General features: G+C 43.1%; 1 protein-coding gene across 9 annotated transcripts in view; it reads left to right on the forward strand.

The window, feature by feature from the left end:
• The window catches only part of ankdd1a (ankyrin repeat and death domain containing 1A), a 294,535-nt gene that overhangs the window by 165,166 nt on the left and 105,885 nt on the right, over nt 1–23,484 (forward strand). For 8 of the 9 annotated variants that reach the window (XR_006309520.1, XM_043677682.1, XM_043677679.1 and 5 more), the window contains one exon: nt 8,375–8,473. The exons of the other annotated variant lie outside the window; for it this stretch is intronic. Coding sequence is in view for 7 of the 8 variants with exons in the window: in XM_043677682.1 (XP_043533617.1) it covers nt 8,375–8,473 (99 nt within the window). In the remaining variant the exon portion in view is untranslated. The remainder of the gene's footprint in view (nt 1–8,374; nt 8,474–23,484) is intronic. 9 annotated transcript variants of the gene reach the window in all.

Here is a 23,484-nt window from a genome sequence, read left to right on the forward strand (position 1 = left end):
TTGGCAAGCAGAAAGCTAAGAGGGGATTTGATAGAGACATACAAAATGATCAGAGGATTAGATAGGGTAGACAGTGAAAGTCTTTTTCCTGGGATGATGACGTCAGCGTGTATGAGGGGGCATAACTACAAATTGAGGGGTGATAGATTTATGACAGATGTCAGAGGCAGGTTCTTTACGCAGAGGGTGGTAAGAGCGTGGAATGCATTACCTGCTAATGTAGTCAACTCAGCCACATTAGGGAGATTTAAACAATCCTTAGATAAGCACATGGATGATTTTGGGATAGTGTAGGGGGACGAGCTGAGAATAGTTCATAGGTCGGCGCAACATCGAGGGGCAAAGGGCCTGTTCTGTGCTGTATTGTTCTATGTTCTATGTTCTAAAGTGCCCTGTAGTGTCCTGGGATATACAGGCTATGTGGATTAATTATGGTGAATGAGAGGTTACAAGAATATGGATTGGGTCTGGGTGAGGCTCTTCAGAGAGGTAGGGTGAATGATTGGGTTTTCTGAATAAGTAACAAAACTTTGATGAGGGCAGAGTAGTGGATGTGATCCGTATGGACTTCAGTAAGGCATTTGACAAGGTTCCTCATGATAGACCTGTTAGCAAGGTTAGATGGAATACAGGGAGAACTAGACATTCGGATACAGAACTGGCTCAAAAGTAGAGTAAAGGGTGGTGGTGGAGGGTTGCTTTTCAAACTGGAGGCTTGTGACCTGATGTGCCACAAGGATTCACTGCTTTTCGTCATTTATATGAATTATTTACATGTCAACATAGGTGGAGTTAGTAGGTTTGCAGACGACACCAAAATTGGAGGTGTAGTGGACAGTGAAGAAAGTTACCTCAGAGTACAATGGGTTCTTGATCAGATGGGTCAATGTGCTGAGGAGTGGTAGATGGAGTTTAATTTAGATAAATGTGAGGTCTCGCATTTTGGAAAAGCAAATCTTAGCAGAGTTATACACTTAATGTTAAGGCCCTGGGGTGTGTTGCTGAACAAAGAGACATTGGAGTGCTGGTTTATAGCTCCTTGAAAGTGGAGTGTCAGGTACATAGGATAGTGAAGAAGGCATTTACTTTGCTTTCCTTTTTTGATCAGAGCATTGAGTACAGGAGTTGGGAAGTCATGTTGCAGCTATACAGGACATTGATTAAACCACCTTTGGAATATTATGTGCAATTCTGTCTCCCTCCTATCGGAAGGATGTTGTGAAACTTGAAAGGATTCACAAAAGATTTACAAGGATGTTGCCAGGGTTTGAGCTATAGGGAAAGGCCGAATAGGGTAGGGCTGTTTTTCGTGGAGCTTCGTAGACTGAGAGGTGACCTTATAGAGGTTTATAAAATAATGAGGGGCATGGAGAGGGTAAATAGACAAGGATTTTTTTTCTCCCTGGGGTGGGGGAATCCGGAGCTAGAGGGCATGGATTTAGGGTGAGAGGGGAAAGATTTAAAAGGGACCTAAAGAGCAACATTTTCATGCAGAAGGTGGTGTTTGTATAGAATGAGCTGCCAGAGGAAGTGGTGAAGGCTGGTACAATTGCAATATTTAAAAGGTATCTGGACGGGTATATGAATAAGAATGATTTAGAGGGATATGGGCCAAGCGCTGGCAAGTGGAACTAGATTAGGTTAGGAGTTGGACCCAAGAGTCTGTTTCCGTGCTGTACATCTCTATGACTCCCACCAGTGGAGACTTTTACCCTAATTTCTATTGACTAACTTTTACTAGGGCTCCTGGATGCAAATCTTAAGCTCAGCTGGATGTGTAGCAAGTGTTGATCAAACCATTGACATACTTAGAAAGAAGATGTCATATTATGTGAATCTTACATTCTGCAGACTGGTTTCTGTGATGCTGGACATTACAGGAGGCAGATAATATAAACAAAGAACTCAAAGTTTCTGTCTGAAGATGCTTGTGTGTGCCTTACCTTTATTCTCTGATGTGCTGGAGTACACCATCATTGTGGATGGAAATATCTTCGTAGCCTCCTTCTCCCTATTTGTTTGATTACCTATTGCCATTTGCAATAAAATATGGCAAAAGTTTGATCTAATTCGTTGTCATGGGGTCTTTTAGCACTATCACAAGTTGTTTCTTCTATTTATTAATCTCCTGGCATACTCCCCTACACTGGTCTTGAACCAGTGATGGTGCAAAGTTGTGTTGTGACTGTATCACATTTACATGGTGATAGGATGGGCATTATCTTAATCTAAAAACAAGCATTTTGTCTGAGGCTGTATAATGCTTGGTCGACCAATACTATCAAAGTACATTTGAGAGGATGAGGTCAAGTAGGATTTTTCCCTCTTGTTTATTCTCTTATTACCTATCACAGACCAAGACAGGTCAGTGGTGCTCTTATTAATCTACTATTGATCCTCCAGGGATCGGATTCAATTCCAGCCTTGGGCAACTGTCTGTGTGGAGTTTGCACATTCTCCCAATGTCTCTGTAGGTTTCCTCCGGGTGCTCCAGTTTCCACCCACTGACCAAAGATGTGTAGGCTAGGTAGATTAGCCATGGAAAATGCAGTGATAGGATAAGGTGGTGAGTCTGGGTCGGATGCTGCTCTGAGCCTAGAGCTCGGTGACCAGTGATGTTCCGCAGGAATCAGTTCTGGGACCTTTGCTCTTTGTGATCTTTATTAGTGACTTGGATGAAGAAGTGGAAGGATGGGTTAGTAAGTTTGCCAATGACATGTCTTATGAAGAAAGGTTGAGGGAACTAGGGCTGTTCTCAGTAGAGTGAAGAAGGATGAGAGGTGATTTGATTGTGATGTACAGGATGTTGAGAGGCATAGATAGAGTGGATAGACCGACATTTTCCCATGGCAGAAATGTCCATCTTGACAGGCATAGTTTTAAGGTAATTGGTGGAAGATTTAGGGGAAATGTCAGAGGCAGAGAGAGTGGTGGGTGTGTGGAATGCACTGCCGGCAGTGGTAGTAGAGTCAGATACTTCAGGGACATTTAAGCAACTCTTGGATAGTCAAATGGAAGTCAGTACAATGAAGGTTATGTAGGTTAGTCTGATCTTAGAGTAGGATAAAAGACAGGCACAACTTTGAAGGCAGAAAGGGTCTCTACTCTGCTGTAGTGTTCTATGTTCTATGATCAATGATCAGTGTACACTCAATGGGCCAAATGGCCTACTTCCACACTGTAGGGATTCTATGCTTCTATGACTATTAGTGAAGGTCAATATGTTCCACCACCCAGTGTACACCTGTGCTTTTTCAACCATCAGTGGTTTTTCTAAACATTGCAGAATATGGCAATGTACTGATTCATCAGCTGAGGAAGGGAAGTGGTAATGAACAAGAGATTTATTTTCCTGCTTTTGACCTAATGCTGTAAAATGTTGTGGAATCTGGAGTCAATGTGCCATCACCGCTCATAGTCTTTGGAGTCACAGAGCTTTACAGTATAGAAACAGACCCTTTGGTCCAACTCGTCCATGCTGACCAGATAAACTAAATTGATCCAGTCCCATTTGCCAGCATTTAGCCCACATCTCTCTAAACACTTCCTATTCATATACCCATACAGATGCCTTTTAAATATCATCATTGTACCAGCCTCTACCACCTCCCCTGAAAGCTTGTTCCATATACATACACTACCTTCTTCATGAAAAAGTTGCCCTACAGGTCTCTTTTAAATCTTTCCCCTTTCACCTTATACCTATGCCCTTTAGTTTTGGACTCCCCTACCTTGGGAAAAAGACCTTGATGATTCACCCTATCCATATCCCTCATGATTTCATAAACCTACCAAGTCATCCCTCAGCCTCCAACGCTCCACACCTATTTAACTTCTCCCCTAAAGTTCAAACGCTCCAGTCCTGGCAACATCCTGTTCTGAACCCTTTCACGTTTACCAACATCTTTTCAGCCAAATGGAGATTGTCACTTTTCAAATGATACATGAGCAAAAAGGCATTAACAATATAACTGAGCTCAAGGCCTGTAATTTCTTTAATTTAGAAGATTTGGAGATAACTTAATTGAAACATGGACAATCCTGATGGAACATGACCTGGTGAATGTGGAAAGGATGCTTCCTCTTGTGGGAGAATCTAGAACTAGGGTCATAGTTTAAAAACAAAGAGATGTCCATTTTAGAAAGAGATGATGAGAAAGATTTTCTCTGAGTGTTGAGAATTTTGGAATTCCCCTCCACATAAAAGCAACAGGTGCAGGATCTTAAAATACGTATGAGGCAGTGGTAGGTTCCTGATGACAAATGGGGGTGAAAGATCGCCAGGAATGTAGAGTTGAGGTTAAACTCAGAAGTCATTTCGTACCGAATGACTCAAAGGGTCAAGTGGCCTATTCTTGATTTTGTTCATATGATTCCACCACTTGGCCATTAGAGCTATCACTGATATTGAGGGACCATATGAAAGACGGGATGGTCATGCCTTCTTCAATTCACTGTTGGTCTAATGGAACAGTACCTTCAGTGATGCTGAGAGGAGCTGTTGGAGCTTCTAATTGCGAATCCTGCCAGCAAAGTTGCTGAGACATGAGACTGGCATTTCAGGATGGGGAAATTGCCAAGTTCATAAAACAAGGTGACAACCTGAGGAGCTCAGCAGAAAATGAGGGGCGAATGTTCACACCATTAATCAGACACCAGCTCCTGGCATCACCTAGATCCCTAGGAAGTCAAGTGAAACTCAATTATCCTCTTTTATTTTGAGTATTCAGAGATGTGGTTTGTATGGAAATGTAATGACTATCACATCAGAATTATCCCTCTGGATGCACCAGTCACAGGACGGGGTCAGCAGCAACTCAAGCCAACCTTTCATCCACTGACTCCATCTACATTTCTCGCTGCCTCAGGAAGGCAGCCAACATCATCAAAGACCCAGTTATTAATCTTTTTCATCAGGCATAAAATACAAAAGCTTAAACATGTTTCAACTGATTCAAGAACAGCTTCTTTCCCACTGTTATTAGATCTCTGAATGCACTTCTCAAATTTTAAATTTAATGCCGATTTCACTCTTTGTGTATCTTCTCTGCAGCCATAACATTTCATTTTTCACTCTGTTCTATTACCCTAATGGACCTTGTATGGTATGATCTGCCTGTACATTACACAAAACAAAACTTTTTACTGTACCTAGTGTAATAATGTGACAGTAACAAACCAAATCAAATCAAAGAGGGCCAGTGACAGCCCAGTTCAGACAGACATGAAGCTTGGGCAATGGCTCTCCCGGATTGCCTTTGGGCTCGGTACTTCAAAGATTTGCCCGAGACTCCCCATTCTTCCTGTTTGTTGCTTCTTGCTTTCGATGTCCAACTGTCAGTTGAAAACCAATTTGCAACAGTGCAGCGGAGAAGCTTCCTACGTGGTGGCAGCAGGACCAACCAGAATAAATACTCCTCAATATCCAGCCACAGGCTTTCCCCTCCAAAGCTGTCGTCCTCCAACACTTACCTCCTTGCCAATTACAGTTTCTGCCCTTAGAGGATCAACAAGGAAAGAGTGAACCTGTGATTGAAGGAGGAATTCCTCAAATTCTGTTTGTCCCTGTGTACTGCTCTGCAAATCGCAATTTTATAGGTAAGTTCCCACTCTCTCTGACTGACAGCCAAGTTGCAATCTCTCTTTTAGGCTCCAAACCTTCATTAGCTCCAAAGGTTGGAGTGCATATATTGAAACAAAGGTAGTAGGCTTCCGAGAAGCCAATGCCCATGATGTTGTTGAAGAAATTCACCAGGGTAGTGTCATTAATCCAGTATCTTCAATTGTTTCAATTATGCTCCTGCCCACAAAGGTCAGAAAATGAACGCTTGACATTGCAGTGTTTAATACCATTCACTATTCCTCAGGCACTGAAGCAGTCTATTACCAGCATATACATTTTGGACAGCAACCAAGATTCCTGATGAAGGGCTTATGCCCAAAACGTTGATTCTCCTGCTCCTTCGATGCTGCCTGACCTGTTGTATTTTTCCAGCACCACACACTTGACTCTGATCTCCAGCATCTGCAGTCCTCACTTTTCTCCTAATATTTATGCCACACAAGTGCCAGGCAATCATCATCATGAACAAGATAAAATATAACCACTTCTCCTCAACATTTGATTTTATCATCATTCCAACCTCATGGTGTCACCGTTGATCAGAAACTAAACTGGACCAGCTACACAAATACATGGTGACAGGAGCACATTAGGCAATGGGAAATCTTCAGCAAGCAAATCATCTTCTGATTCCAGACAGTCTTTCCACAATTTATAAGGCACAAGAAAAAAACGTGCAATGGAACACTCTCTATTAAATAAATAGGTGCCACTCCAAGAACACTTAAGAATCGCAATGCCATTCAACATAAAGCAAGCCAGCTAACAAATGCCCCATTCATCATTCTAAATTTGCACTCTCTCCTCTCAGTAGTGGCAGCTTTCACAAGATGCATTCAAGCAGCTTAGCATTGCACCTTCAACAGCATCTTCCAAGCCTGTAACCTTTACCATGTATAAGGACAAGGGCAGCAGATGCCTCGGATCACTACCACAATTTTTTCTCCAAGCCACGTACAATCCGACTTGAAAACTATATTGATGTCCCTCACTGTTGCTGGATTCGAATCTTGGCAGGGACTCCATCTGCCATTTCTCCACCTATATCTGCAACATATTTATATACTGCTGTATCCTTTGACGACCTTCTACACTATCACAACTCCACCGATCTTTGTGTTATCTGAAAACTTACTAAACCACCCATCCACATTTTCTTCCAAGTCATTTATATAAGTCACAAACAACAAAGGTTCCTGTGGAACACCATTGGTCATGGGTCTCCAGCCAGAAAAACACCCTTCCGCCCCAACCTCTGACTTCTATAGATAAGCCAATTCTGAATCCAAGCAGCCATGGATCCCATGCATCTGGATCTTCTCAGTGAATCTACAATGAGGGACTTCGTCAAAAGCCTTATTAAAATAAATGTAAACTGCGTTCACTGCTCTGCGCTTGTGGTTTTTCTTGAGGAGGTGATGAGAGTGATCAATCAAATTGGTAAGATTTGACATGCCCCACACAAAGGCAAAAGTGAATACTGCAGATGTTGGAGATTAGAGTCAAGAGAGTGGTGCTGGAAATGCACAACAGGTCAGGCAGCATCCGAGGAGCAGAAAATCGACGTTTCGGGCAAAAGCTCTTCATCAAGAATGAGGCTGGGAGCCTTGGGGGGGTGAGACTACAATAGGAGGATGGAAGTGGGGATAAAGCTGATAGGTTGGAGGGGAGGATGTAGCAGATAGGTGAGAAGGAAGATGGACAAATGAGACAGATCATGAGGACGGTCCTGAGCTGGAAGGTTGGAACTAGGGTAAGGTTGGGGGCGGGGAAATGAGGAAATGCCCCACACAAAGCCACGTTAACTGTCCCTAATTAAGCCATGCTTTTCCAAATGGGCATAAATCCAATCCCTAAGAATTCTCTACAATAGCTTCCCAACCACTGATAGATAATTTCCTGGATTAGAGCTGAAAATGTGTTGCTGGAAAAGCGCAGCAGGTCAGGCAGCATCCAGGGAACAGGAGAATCGACGTTTCGGGCATAATCCCTTCTTCGGCTTCTGCCCGAAACGTCGATTCTTCTGTTCCCTGGATGCTGCCTGACCTGCTGCGCTTTTCCAGCAACACATTTTCAGCTCTGATCTCCAGCATCTGCAGACCTCACTTTCTCCTCAAAAATTTCCTGGATTACACAGGAAACTATAATTTCTTGGATTATCCCAGTTTCCCTTCTTGAACAGAAGATATGTTTTTGTTGTGTTTTTATTGTTTTTGGTGCCTTGTTGGAAGCTAGGTGCTCATTTCAATTTTATTCTCATTTGACTTTTCTTACTATGCCATTTTGGAGTCAACCGCATTACTGTCCATCTGGAGCTACATGTCGGGCAGACTAGGCAAGACAGCCAATTTCATTCCCTGGAGGTCATTTGTGAATCAGTTGGGTTTTTGCAACAATCTGGTAGTTTGGTGGTTAGTATTAATGAGATGAACAGTCTTTTTTTCTGATTTAATTAATTCTCTAATTGCTGTGCTGGGATTCGAACTCCTTCCTCTGGAGGATTAGACCTGGGCTTCTGGATTGACTTCTATCCTGACATTAATCCTATGCAGCATCCTCATTTTTAATCCTTTGCCGAATTCCAATTCAAAGATTCTGGTTAGTGTAAAGAAGAGTGGTGGTTACATTCCCTGTGAGGAATACTCTGCATGGGACGGGTAATGCTGCTATGATTTCCACAACATTTACATTTTTGTGAAGGGATGGTTTGTAATGATTTGTTTTAATAAGTTGCAAATGATTTTCCCACAGAGACAGCAAACAGCACTTCACATCGCAGCAGAGAATGGCAGGCACGTGATTGCTGACATGATCCTCACATCAGGTGTAAATTTAAAACTAGTTGATAAGGTGACTTGATATCTTATTTTCCTTCAGTGTTGTCAGTCTTTGCTCATCCTTGATTTTTATTTAATGTCTGCTGTTTTACAGAAATATGTTCACTGTAGATTATCTGGATGCACTCAGGACTGTACAGACAATACAATTTTATTTTCAATTAGTTCATAGGATGTGGATGTCACTGCATAGGGCAGCATTTATTGTCCATCACTCAGAGGTCAGTTAGGAGTCAGCCACATTGCTGTGGATCTGGAGTCACATGTAAGAAACCAGGTAAGGAAAACATTTTGCTTCCCTAAAGGATAATAATGAACATTTGAAAATTGGCACCAGTTTCATAGTCATCATTAGACTCTTAATTCCAGGTTGAATTCAAATTCAATCATCTGCTTTGGTGGGATTTGAACAAGGTCGCCAGAACACTACTTGCATGTCTGGATTAATAGTCTCACAACAATGCCACTAGACCATCACCTCCCCAAGTATGGGTCAAGACTTATCCGATTGTGGAGTCTCTCTCCCCTCACCCAAAGAATTGGTGGGGAATTCATCCTGACCAATACTGGCTGCCCTGAAGCCATTTAAAGAATAAATTGGCTAGAAATTGAATGATGCCACTCACTCTCAAGAAAGTTTAAGCATAGAGAGCTGCTGGCCCACTTGACACACTAGTTTCCCCACTGCCTGCCATCCAGTCCTCACCTGGGAAATGTTTTATACAATCACACCTATGTTCTGATCATGGTTGCAGAATAGTAAATGGGTGATATGCACTCTCTCAAGCTGCATATAGGACAAACAGGGCAATTATGGCTTGACTTTGTAGACCATGTTGTCCTCTTGTTGATTTACAACTGACAATCAACCATCATCTCTTGTTGCAAAAACCCATCTGCTTCACTGATGCTCTATAGGGTAGGGAAATTGCTTTTTTACCTTGTCTAGCTTATATGTAACTCCAGACACACAGCAATGTGGTTAACTCTTAGATTCCCCCTTTGAAATGACCCAATGAGCTGCTCAGTTTTATCAAACCACTACAAAAGAAATACTCCAGACACTGGAAAACAACAAGTACAAACTAGACTCTTCCAAGTCCCATTTACTAGCATGTGGCACTTGTGCCAAAATTAGATCTGTCCAAACAACTAACAGGTTGACAAAGTCGTCCTCTAATCACCATCACTATCTCTGTTTTGTCCTATTGGACAGACTGGGATCTGACTGGGATATAGTTCGGAGAGAGTTGCCTTAGGCCTCATCAACACTGAGTCTTAAGGCATTTACATATAGAACATTGCAGCGCAGTACAGGCCCTTCGGCCCTCAAAGTTGCGCCGCCCTGTCATACTAATCTGAAGCCCATCCCACATACACTATTCTATGTACGTCCATATGCCTGTCTAATGACAACTTAAATTCACTTAAACTTGGCGAATCTACCACCGTTGGGGCAAAGCATTCCATACTCTGAGTAAAGAAACTACCTCTGACGTCTGTCTTATACATATCTCCCCTCACTTTAAAGTTGTGTCCCCTCGTGTTTGCCATTCCCATACTTGGAAAAAGGCTCTCCCTTTCCACCCTATCTAACCCTCTGATTATTTTTATGTCTCGATTAAGTCACCTCTCAACCTCCTTCTGTCTAACGAGAACAGCCTCAAGGCCCTCACCCTTTCCTCGTAAGACATTCCTTCCATACCAGGCAACATCCTAGTAAATCTCCTCTGCACTCTTTCCAAAGCTTCCACATCCTTCTTATAATGCGGTGACCAGAACTGTACACAATACTCCAAATGTGGCCGTACCAGAGCTTTGTACAGCTGCAGCATAACCTCCTGGTTCCGGAACTCAATCCCTCTATTAATAAAGGCCAAAACACTGTATGCCTTCTTAACAACCCTGTCAATCTGGGTGGCAACTTTCAGGGATCTGTGTACATGGACACCGAGATCTCTCTGCTCATCTGCACTCCCAAGAATCTGAACATTAGCCCAGTACTTTGCATTCCGATTACTCCGTCCAAAGTGTATCACCTCACACTTGTCCACATTAAACTCCATTTGCCACCTCTCAGCCCAGCTCTGCATCCTATGACTCTCTGCAACCTACTACATCCTTCGTCACTATCCACAACTCCACCAACCTTAGTGTCGTCCACAACTTTACTAACCCACCCTTCTAAGCCCTCATCCAGGTGATTTATAAAAATGACGAACAGCAGTGGACCCAACAACCGACCCTTGCGGTACGCCGCTAGTAACTGGACACCAAGATGAACATGTTCCATCAACTACAACCCTCTGTTTTCTTTCAGCAAGCCAATTACTGATCCAAACTGCTTTGTCTCCCACAATCCCATTCCTCCGCATTTTGTAATAGCCTACTGTGGGGAACCTTATTGAATGCCTTGCTGAAATCCATATACACCACATCAACCGGTTTACTCTCATCTACCTGTTTGGTCACTTTGTCAAAAAAAGTCAATAAGATTCGTTTACAAACGATTTCGTTTACCTACCCTTTACAAAACCGTGCTGACTGTCCCTGATCAGATTATTCTTTTCTTTTTTTTAATAATATATTTTTATTAAGAAAAAATAGATTTTTAAATATTACAACAAATACAAAACAATGCAATTCAAAACAGTACAAAGCTAAACTCAAATAATAAAAAAAATTCCTCAGCCCACCCTCCTATACGAATGTATAAACATATATAGAGAAGTATAAACTTAAAAAAAACCTAAACTAGCTATTTAACTAACTAAATAAATACCTAACAACAAATAAATAGTAATAGCTCAGCCCAGCCAAACAAAACACTCATACATCCAGTATTCCCTGGATATTGGACTCATGAATCACAATCGTCACGGCTATATAAAAGCCCTTGTTAGTGTGGCAGATAAATCTGTGTCCAGGTATTTCAAAAAGGGTTGCCATGTCTTGTAAAAATTCTCAGTTTTGTGGTGTACCATATTTGTGAGAAGATTTGTGAGAAGAATGTAAAGTAATCTAAAACTATCCAGGGGAATATGCTCCATAACAATCTTCCGCCAACCCGACAGGCCTGGGGGGTTTTCTGATATCCAACCTAGCAAGATATTCTTCCTTGCACAGAATGTAAGAATATTGAAAAGTTTTTCCTTATGCGAGTCTGCAGGAAATACAATGGGTAGGCCCAAAAGGAGCAAAATAGAGTCCTTCCCCACCCCTACACCTAAAATCCTCTCCATTGCACCCACCACAGCGCTCCAATATGTTTGAAGCCTGTCACAAGACCAAAGACAATGGGTAAGAGTATCCATACAGATCTTGCACTTGGGACATGCTGAAGATACCCCTGGTTTAAATTTTGACAAACGGTCTGGGCTAAGTGGACCCTATGGAGAATCTTCAACTGTAAATTGCAAATTGATATCTTCCTTGTATTCTCTCAAATATCCTCCCATGCCTCTGAAGAAACTTCAACACCCAGCTCTCTTTCCCACATCTTGCAGAGTCGACCCAACTCATCTGAGGTGGCACCCCCCAATTGGTGATATAGAGAATTGACAGAGAGTGTACTCTTAGCCCTTAGTACCCCTCTTTCTATGTCAGATTTGTAGGGATCAGTCAAAAGTATGGTCTTTTTTTGAATAAAATCCCTAACTTGAAAAAAGCGAAAGAGGTCTCTATTAGGTAACTCGTACTTCCGTACTAACTGATCGAAGGACGTCATTACATCTCCCTCAAATAAATCACCCATGCAAGACATACCCCTAGCTGCCCAACATTTAAATCCTGAATCTATCATACCTGGTTGAAAACTTGGCATACCCACTAAAGGTGTAAACAAAGATGTTTTGCCGAATTGTCCTCCATGCTTTAACAGTATTGATGACTATTGGGTTATGGCAATATTCCCTAACTGTCCTCATCTTGTCCAAAAACAGCAAACTGGTAAGGGGGCACCTTGCCTGGGAGACTTCGATATCTAGCCATATTGAAAGAGTGTCTCCACAAACCCAATCACTTACGTAGGTCAAAAGCGAGCTTAATTGGTAAGTTTTAATGTCCAGAAGGTCTACTCCCCCCAATCTGTGAGGCAACTGCAGTTTGGCTAATTTAATAAGGGGCCGTTTACGGCGCCAGATAAAGGAGCTGAACCAACTGTTCAGTCTCCTGAGTGTTTGTTTATTGAAAATCAGGGAGAGCATCCGTATAGGGTATAGCAAACAAGGGAAAATATTCATCTTAATAAGCGCTATCCGACCCAACCATGAAACTGGAAGTGCCTCCCATCTTTGGAGATCTTGTTTAAATTTTTCAAATAATTGAGTAAAATTGGCTTTGAGCAGCCAATCCAGAACTGGAGTAATGAATACGCCCAAATACACAAAACCCCCCTGTGACCACTTAAATGGGAATCTATAGTCACTCTCAAGGGCCAACTCTTTCGTATGGGCGGCTCGGTGGCACAGTGGTTAGTACTGCTACCTCAGCGCCAGAGACCCGGGTTCAATTCCCGCCTCAGGCGACTGTGTGGAGTTTGCACGTTCTCCCCGTGTGTGCGTGGGTTTCCTCCCACAGTCCAAAGATGTGCAGGTAAGGTGAATTGGCCATGCTAAATTACCCGTAGTGTTCGGTATGGGTGAGTTGCGCTTCGGCGGGTCAGTGTGGACTTGTTGGGCCGAAGGGCCTGTTTCCACACTGTAATGTAATGTAATCTAATCTAATCTAAAGACCACCCATAGGCATAGCCTCTGATTTAGCAAAATTAATCTTATACCCTGAAAAAGCGCCAAACGCGTGAATGCATTGTATCAGGCAAGGCACTAAGACTGCTGGATTTGTCAAGAAAATTAGAACATCATCTGCATACAGCGAGGTCTCATGTAATTTTGACCATAAATAGGCATCTAACCATCTCAACAACCTTCACTTCTCCCAGCTAGAGCCGCATGGCAAGCACAAGCTAAAAAGAATAAACACCCTATAGAATATCAATTTGAATAAAAAAAAATTCTTTTATAAAAAAAAGAGGAATAAATACCCCACCCATCCTTTGGTATGTCCTAACTTAGAAATTTAAAATGTACATCTTAACCACCGCCAGACATAGTTTGAACCAAATAATTATCAATAGAGGAAAAAAAGGGGAAAAAAACAAAGCTCCAACCGGATTTCCTCCATTTCTTTTACAGAATGATAAACGCATACCCAAGCAACAATATTTATACATACTACAATTGTTTAAATTAGGTTAGTTTGTCCACAATGTCTCTTGCACTGCCGGATATCTCAGGGAGTACTGAATTTTCGTTTCTGGACCACACCGCTGAAAAGTCCTGAAAAAACATGATCTTAGACCCCTCGTAAATTAGGGCCTTTGAATCCTTCCCCTGGAGTCTGGAAGCCTCCATGACTCTCTCCTTATCCCAGTAATGATGGAACCACACCAGGAAAGGACGAGGGCATTGACCCAGACCCGACCTCCGTGCTGCGATCCAGTGAGCCCTCTCTATCTTCAATCCTCTCATGCCAGTCTCCAAGTCAAGGAATTTCAGAAGCCAATCTTCAACAAATTCCTCAGGCTGCTCACCTTCCTTACCCTCAGGCAGACCGATGATCCAAATGTTTTTTCTCCTGCCCCTGTTTTCAAGATCATCCACTTGGTCACGCAAATTGCGAACCTGCGTCTTCAGGGCTTGGATCTCTTCCTTGAATGAACTGGCATCAGCTTCCACCACTGTGACCCTGTGCTCCACCTCATCTGTCCTCTTCTCCAGGTCTCCCAGCTGCTGCTCATGCTTCTGCAGCGTGAGAGAGACTGGAGCCAGCTTCTCTTCAATCTGTTTCCCCAACATCTCGCGAGATTTTGAGAGCTGGTTCACCGGGTCCTGGAGAGTAATCGGCTCCGAGGCTGCTGCAGGCTGAGCTGCAGGCCCAGCCTCAGATGCTCCTCCCTTTTTAGGCATTTCTGGACAGCTGAAAATACAGGTAAGTCAATTTTTAAATGTTTCTCGGGGCTCCACAATCTTACCAACGCCCCAAGAAATCCTGATGGCCTGGGTTGGGTGGGTTAAAGGACCATCCTGCACCTGCTGCGATGCGAAGCTCTTCTCAGATCGCCGCCAAATTAGATCCCCTCAGATTATTTTCTAGATGGTTATAAATCCTATCTCTTATAACCTTTTCCAACATTTTACCAACAACTGAAGTGAGACTCACTGGTCTGTAATTACCAGGGTTGTCTCTACTACCCTTTTTGAACAAGGGAACCACATTTGCTATCCTCCAGTCCTCAGGCACTTTTCCTGTAGACAATGATGATTTGAAGATCAATGTCCCAGAGGATCCTAGGATAGATCCCATCCGGCCCAGGGGACTTGTCTATTTTCACACTCTGCAGTATTTCTAATACCTCTTCCTTGTGAACCTCAATCTCTTCTAGTCGAGATGCAAGTATCTCTGTATCTTCCTCGCCAACATTTTCATTTTCTATAGTGAACATTGTCGAAAAATATTTATTTACTGCTTCCCCCAACTCCTCTGACTCCACACACAACTTCCCACTATTATCCTTGATTGGCCCTAATTTAACTCTCATCATTCTTTTATTCCTGACACACCTATGGAAAGCCTTAGGGTTAACCCTGATCCTATCCGCCAACAACTTCTCATGTCTCCTCCTGGCTCTTCTGAACTTTTTTTTTAGGTCTTTTCTGAGTTCCTTGTAACCCTCAAGCACCCTGAGTTTTCACATTTTGTCCTAACATAAGTCGTCTTCTTCTTCTTGACCAGGGATTCCACTTCCATAGTAAACCAGGGCTCACGCTCTCCCTGCCTGACAGGTACATACTTATCTAGGACACACAGGAGCTCTTCCTTGAATAAGCTCCATATTTTTAATGTGCTCATCCCCTGCAGTTTCCTTCCCCATTCTATGCTTCCTAAATCTTTCCTAATTGCATCGTAATTTCCCTTCCTTCAGCTGTAACTCTTGCTCGGTGGAGTACACCTATCCCTTTCCATCACTAAAGTAAACCGGACAGAATTGTGATCGCTGTCTCCAAAGTGCTCACCTACTTCCAAATCTAACACCTGGCCAGGCTCGTTACCCAGTACTAAATCTAAAGTGGCTTCGCCCCTTGTTGGCCTGTCTACGTACAGTGTCAGGAAGCCCTCCTGCAAACACTGGACAAAAACTGACTCATCTATAGTACTCGTACTGTAGTGATCCCAGTCAATATTTGGCTAGTTGACAACTACCCTGCCTCTCTCATTCCTATCGAGAATCATCTTTGCTATCCTTACTTGAGACATAGACTTGAGACATTGGAAAAGGAACCATCTGCTGACCTTAGTGACCACCCCTCTCCAGGACCCCAATGATGAATCAGTGCATCTCCATGTTGGACAACTGTAGGAAGAAGCACTTAGAATGGCAAGGAGAACTTCAGTCATCACTCAGGTTATCTTGGTTGTGACATTACTGCATGAGTTGGCCTACACCTAAAAATAATAGCTGAACAAAGCTGCTAGAAGGGTCTGTTGCATATGGTGAGGGAATTAACAAAAAATAAGGAGAAACTGAAGACTGTAGATGCTGGAGATCAGACTTGAAACGTGTGGCGCTGGAAAAGCACAGCATGTCAGGTGGCATCCGAGGAGCAAGAGAATCAATATTTCAAGCATAAGCCCGTCGTCAGGAATGCGCGGGGGATGGGGTCTGTGAGAGAAATAGGGTGGAGGTGGGGGTGAGGTAGCTGGGAAGGCGATAGATAGAGGCAGGTGGGGAGTGACTGTGATAGGAGGGGATGGTGGACCGGATAGATGGGAAGGAAGGTGGACAAGTAGGACAGTTCACGAGGGTGGTGCCAAATTGGAAGATTGGCCCTGGGATGAGGTGGGGGGAGGAGCAATGAGGAAACTGGTGAAGTCGACATTGAAACTCTGTGGTTGGAGGGTCCCTTCTCTGGTGGTGAGGACTGCAATTTCAGCTACAATCAGACACCACCACCAGACATATTTCCCTCCCCATTCCTATCGGCATTCTGCGGAGACCATTCCCTCCGTGACTCCCTCGTTAGGTTCACATCCCCCCCCACCAACCCACCCTCCACTCCCGGTATCTTCCCTTGCCGCCACAAGAGGTGTAAAACCTGTGCCCACACCTCCCCCCACCTCACCTCCATCCAGGGCCCCAAAGGATCCTTCCTTGCCTGACAGAAACTTTCCTGCACATCTAAACACCTCATCTACTGTGTCCATTGCTCTTGATGTCGGTCCTCTACGTTGTGGAGATAGGATGCCAACTCGTCCAACTTTTCAGGGAACGTCTCAGGGACGCACGCACGAAACAATCACACCACCCTGTGGCCGACCACTTCAACTCTCCCTCCCACTCAGCAGGCCCTGGGTCTCCTCCACCACCAAACCCAAGCCACCCAATGCCTGGAGGAAAAACGCCTCATCTTCCGCCTTCAGACTCTCCAACCACACAGCATCAATGTCGACTTCACCAGTTTCTTCATCCCCCCCTCCTCATCCCAGATTCAACCTTCCAACTTGGCACCGCCCTCTTAAACTGTCTAACATGTCCATCTTCCTTCCCACCTATCCAGTCCACGATCTCCTCCGACCTATCAACATCACCCCGCCACCTGCATCTTACCTATCGTTTTGCAGCTACCTCACCCGTACCCCATCCTCCTATTTATCTCTCAGTTACCTCCCCCACCCCTCCGCAATTCCTGATGAGGGCTTATGCTTGAAACATCGATTCTCCTGCTCCGCGGATGCTGCCTGACCTGACCTTTTCCAGCGCCACATTTTTCAACTAACAAAGAAAAACCTAATTGACCTCATCCTTACCTGTTGCAGATACTACTATAAAGAACAACATTGATAGGAGTCAAAGAGATCTACAGCACAGAAAAAGGCCCTTTGGTTCACCATGTCAGCGCCAGTCAAAAACAACCACAATTAACTATTGTAATCCTATTTTCAACATTTCACCCAGAGCCTTGTATGTCTTGGCATCACAAGTGCACATCCAAATACTTCTTTAATGTTATGAGGGTTTCTACCTCTTCCATCCTTCCAGGCTCCAACCACCTACATCTCCCCCAAACCAACTGCCCCTTCCCTTAAATCTATGCCCCCGGTCATTGATCCGTCCATCAAAGAGAACAGTTCTTGCCTGTCCAACTTTGCTATATCACTCATAATTTTATATATCACAATCATCCTGTCTAAATTTCCGCTGCTCCAAAGAAAGTATTCCCAGTCTCTCCAATTTGTGTTAATAATTCAAATTCGGCCACCCAGGCAACATCCTAATAAATCTCCTCTGCACCCTGTCCGATGCTATCACATCCTTCCTTGAATGTGGATTCAAGAACTGCACACAATACTCTAGCTGCAGCCAAACCAACATCATATATAGTTCCCTTCCAACATCATAGCCTCCCTATTATTAAACTCTATGCCTAGACCAATAACGGTAAGTATACTATATCCCTTCTTAACCAATTTATCCATTTGCCCTGATACCTTAAGAGACTGGTGTTTATGCACAATAAGGTTCCCCTGTTCCTCAGTGCTTTGCAGGGTTCTGCCATTGAGTTTGCCTTGCCTTGTTTGTCCTGCCCAAGTTCATCACTTCATATTTATCCAGGTGAATTCCATTTGCAACTGATCAACCCATCTGATCAGCCCATCTCTTATAGTCTAAGGCTACACTCCTCACTATTTACCATAACACCAGTTTATCTATTGTCTGAGAACTTATTGATTAATCCTCTTGCAGTCAAGTCTAAAGCATCTATATAAATCATGAACAGGAACATCTCCAACACAGATCACTGTTGGACCTCAATGGACACAGACTTCAACTCAGAAAAACACCCTCAACCATCACCCTGCCACTCAGCCAATTCTGGATCCAATTTGTCAAATTTCCATGGAATTTATAGGGCTTTTACTTTTGCTATCGGTCTCCCATGCAGTTTGAAAAATTAAATCAAGATAGTAAGACATGGTCTCCCCTTAACAAAATCATTCTGACTATTCTTGATTAATCCCTGACTCTCCAAATGCAGATTAATTCTGTCCCTCAGAATTGCTCCCAATAGTTTCCTCACCACTAAGGTTGGGCTGACTGGTTTGTAGTTTTCTGATTTATCTTTTGTTCCCTTCTTGAACAGTGGTACCACATTGGTTGTCCTCCAGTCCTCTGGCACATCTCCTGTAGCCAGAGAGAAGTTACGAAAGTTGCAGTCACGCTGCCATTTCCTTCCTTGTCTCGCTCAACAACCTGGGATACATGTCATTCAGCCCCGGACATTTATCTACCTTTAAGTCTTCCAGACCGCTCAGAATCTCCTTCCTGTACATGCCAATTTCTTAAATCGTGTCACAGACCTTTTCTCTGATCTCTATACCCATTTTATCAAGTGAACACCAACACAAAGTCTTCATTTAGAACCCGATCTACATTCTCTGGCTCCATCCACAAATTATTGCTGCAGTTCTTATTGGGCGTAGTCTTTCCTTTGTTATCCCTTAATGTACCTGTAAAGCAACATAGGTTTTACCTTTATTTTATCTGCCAGTATCCTTTAATGTCCCCTTTTAGCTCTCTAATCTCCATTTTAACTTCCCTTTTGCACAATCTAAACTCCCTCCTCTCAGGCCTCTGCTGTTTGAGCCCATAGCATTTACTTCTTCCCGACCTCTCCGGCCCTCACCTCCTTCCACCTATTGTATTCCCAGTGCCCCCCCCCCCCACACACCACCACCACCTTTTATCTCAGCCCACCAGCCTCATTCCTGAAGAAGGGCTTATGCCCAAAACGTCGATTCTCCTGCTCCTCGGATGCTGCCTGGCCTGCTGCGTTTTTCCAGCACCACACTTTTCAACTCTGGTCTCCAGCATCTACCACCAACCTCCCTTCTTCTCTTAGTCCAATTCAATGTACATCCCTTAATATCCAACGTTCATAGGATTTGATGGTCCCAACCTTTTTCTTTATTGAAATATTTTGGCGCTGTACTTTGCATATTCCTTCTGAATTGTTATACCTGAAAGCATCTGGTCCCAGTCCATTCTGGCCAAATCATATTTGATCTTACTGAAATCAGCAAATCTTTATATCATCAACTGGACAAAATCGGAATTGTGATGGAATATTCTCTCCATGACCGGATGAGTGCAGCTTCAACAGCACTCAAGAGGCTTGACTCCTCCTGAAGAAGGGTTATCCCCAAAATGTTGACTTTGCCAACACTTGATCCTGCCTGACTTGTTGTGTTCTTCCACCTCCTGCTTGTCTGCCTTAGAGTCCAGTATCTGTAGGTTTTTTTTGTCTCTAACCATTTAGGACAAGGCAATTTGCCTGATTGGTATCAGATCCACATTCCTCCACCACTGATGCTCAGTAGCAGTATGTACTTTCTACAAGATGCATTGCAGAAATACACCAAACTCCACAAAGCACTTCCAAACCTACAATCATTCATCTAGACGGACGAGGGCAGCAGATTCATGGGAACACCATCAAACCACCATCGCCTACAAGTTGCCCTTGAAGCCACCCACTGGTGTGACTTGGAAATATATCACCATTCCTTCAGTTTCACGGGTCAGTATCCTCTCAATATCCTCTGTACCACTTTCCCTCATGGTATTGTTAGTATACCTACATTAAATAGGTTGTAGTGGTTCCAGAAGTAGCTCATCATCACAACTGGAGATGGCAACTAGGAATGAGCAACTAATGCTGACCCAGTCAGCAACCCACATCCAATGAATGAATAAAAACAAACTAAACAGTATCCTGAGTTTGATTGATCAGTGGTATTCATGCCACACAATCACCAGATATTGATCATCTGTAATGAGAGGCAATTTAACCATCTCACTTTTATATTCAATAGCATTACCGTCACTTAATCTTCAACTGATAACATCCTGGGGTTACTATTGACTAGAGATTAAGTAGGACCAGCCAGGTAATCTCAGTGGCTACAAAAACAACTAGGAATCTTGCAGTGAGTAATTCCCTGATGCCCCAAACCCTGTGCATCATCTAGAAGGTAGAAATTAGAGGTGAGATAGAATACCTTCTATTTGCTCTTAGACCGCTCAAGCTTGTAATCCACTGGAACAATACAGCCTGTTTGATTGCCACTCCATTTACCACCTTTAATATTCACTCCTTCTTCCAAAATAGCACACTAGCAGCATTGTATACCATTGCCAAGATACACTACAATCATAAGAACATAAGAACTAGGAGCAGGAATAGGCTGTCCAGCCCTCCGAGCCTGCTCTGCCATTCAATAAGATCATAGCTGATCTTTCAATCAAAAGACTCAAAAAGTTCCTTTGATTGTACATATTAAACTCACAACATTTACCATCTAAACAAAGGCAGCAAATTTATGGAAGGCTAGCACCAGCAAGTTTCCCTCTAATACAGACACCCTCCTGACTTGGAACTATTTTGCAATTCCTTTGTTTTTGATGAGTCAAAATCCTTGAACATCTTCCCAAATAACATTGTGAGTTTGTCTAAACTGCGCCACCTCCAATGGATATATTGATTCAAAGAGACTCATCTTCACCTTCTCAGCAACAATTAGGGATGTCCAATGAATGTTGACAGAGTCAGTATAGTCCACAGGCTGTTTAAGAATAAAAATAATAGGTTAGGTGTGAGTGCCAGGAATGTGAAACTAAATTTGAAAACAGTCCCACGATTATTACCCAAGCTGCATGCAAAGTAGTATGGACATCAGGGAGGTGGATACTTGGCTCAAGGAGTGATATGAGAGAGAGGTGCTCCATTTCATGGGACTAGGAATGGGAGATAATACCATTACAGCACAGAAAAGGGACCATTCAATCCATGCCATGTCTTTGTATTGCAGCCCATACAGTCGCATTCTCCAGGTCTATCATGATACTGTCACCATACCATTGCAAATTTATTTTCTTCAATTAGTCATTCAATTTTCTTTCTGAAATTTTTCATCATCTGTACTTTCAATACCTTCACGGGCAAAGACATCCAGGTCATCACCCCACACTGCATAAAATATGTTCTTCCTCACATGTCGGCTGAATCTCTTTCCCAGTGTTTTAAATCCTGTCCCCTAATCCTTGCTAGTAAGAACAGCCTTTCTTTGCCTACATTATCGAAGTCTGCCATAATCTTGTATACCTGTCAAATCTCCCCTGTCCTCTTTGCCCACCTTCACCAATCTAATTTTCTGGCTAAAATCCCTTTTCCCTGAACATCTTATGATAAATCTGCATCAGGTATGGCCTCTAACAGCCTAAAGTGTGGTGATCAGAACTGGATAAAATGGTTTAATTGTTACCCAACTACAGCTTCATAAATGTTCAGCATTACCTCCCTGCTTTTGTCCTTCAATTATTGAAGCCTAAAGTTCCATTTGTTTTCCTAGTTACACTGTCAAAAGTTCTGGTAGCTTCTAGAATCTATACATTTGAACCCTGCAGGTCCCTGTTTCCCTGCACATCATTTCGATCTGTATTATTACATACATTTTTTTTTCCTATCCCTTGTGAGTTTGTCTAAACTGTGCCACCTCCAATGAGTGTATTGATTCAAAGGGACTTACCATCTCAGTGACAGTTAGAGATGTGCAATGAATGTTGACTGAAGCAGTGTAGTCCACTGGCTGTTTAAGAATAAAAATAATGGGTTAGGTGTGACGCCCTGTTAGAGTGTAAAATGGATCACCTCAAACTTGTATGAAGTTTTGTTTATTCTTGCATGAGATGTGGATATTAGTTGTGTATCCCAAATTGTCCTTGAATGAAGTTCATTTAAGAAGGCAGTTAAGAGCTGCAGGTCTGGAGCCACATGTAGCTAAACCAGGTAATGACATCAGATTTCCTTCCCTAAAGGACATGTGTTTTGTACAACATTTGACAGTGGTTTCATGGTCAGCATTGAACAAGCAGATTTACATTGTATATCATGGTAGGATTCAAACCCAATATCCCCAGATTTTAGCCTGGGTTGTGGATTACTAGCCTGACAATGCCACCATCTTCCCTTCCCGTTCCACTTGTCACTCATTCTGCTAGCTTATCTAGGTCCTGTTACAGATAATGGTATCATTCTAACTCTCAGCAATACCTCCAAGTTTGGTAACATGCAGTAAATTTTAAAAGTTTACTCTATTTCAATATCCAGTTTATGTATATCAAAAAACAGTGGGCTCCAGCAGTGAACCTCAGGGTATCCTATTGTCTACTGTCCTCCAATCTCAGAACAATTTTCCATGACTCACTGATTATATCGGTGAATCCGTTTTTTTGTGAATGCTGACCCTGCTATTTCATGAGCCACAATGTTTTTAAACCAACCTTAATGTGATACTTTATTTAGATTTTAAGAATGTGTCAATGTCCATTGTTCCTTAGCCAGTTTTTGCTTTACTTCACAAAAACAGTTCAGTTAAGTCAGTCAGCATGATCTGTCTATTACAGGTTTGAGATGGCTCCTCTAAATTCCACACATCCAAACATTTCATCTACTGTGTCTGTTGTGCTTGAGGTGTTCTGCTTTACATTGGGTAGACAGGATGCCAATTTGTGGAACATTTCCGAGAACATCTCTGAGATAAACGCACCAAACAACCCCACCGCCCTGTGACTGACCACTTCAACTCCCACTCCGCCAAGGACAAGGCCTCCTTCACCGCCAAATCCTAGCCACCTGACACCTGGAGGAAGTACACCCAATCTTCCACCTTTGGACCATCCAACTACACAGCATCAATGTCGATTTCACCAGTTTCCTTATCTCCCCTCCCCTCACCTCATTGCAGGTCCAACCCTCCAACTAGGCACCGACCTCTTGAACTGTCCCATCTGTCCATTTTCATTCCAACCTGTCCACTCCATCCTCCACTGTGGCCTATCACCATCACTCCCAACCTGCATCTGCCTATCGCCTTCCCAGCTACCTTCCCCCAGCCCCAACGCCCCTC

Source organism: Chiloscyllium plagiosum, chromosome 36 (assembly GCF_004010195.1).
Source record: "Chiloscyllium plagiosum isolate BGI_BamShark_2017 chromosome 36, ASM401019v2, whole genome shotgun sequence".
Taxonomy (NCBI): domain Eukaryota; kingdom Metazoa; phylum Chordata; class Chondrichthyes; order Orectolobiformes; family Hemiscylliidae; genus Chiloscyllium; species Chiloscyllium plagiosum.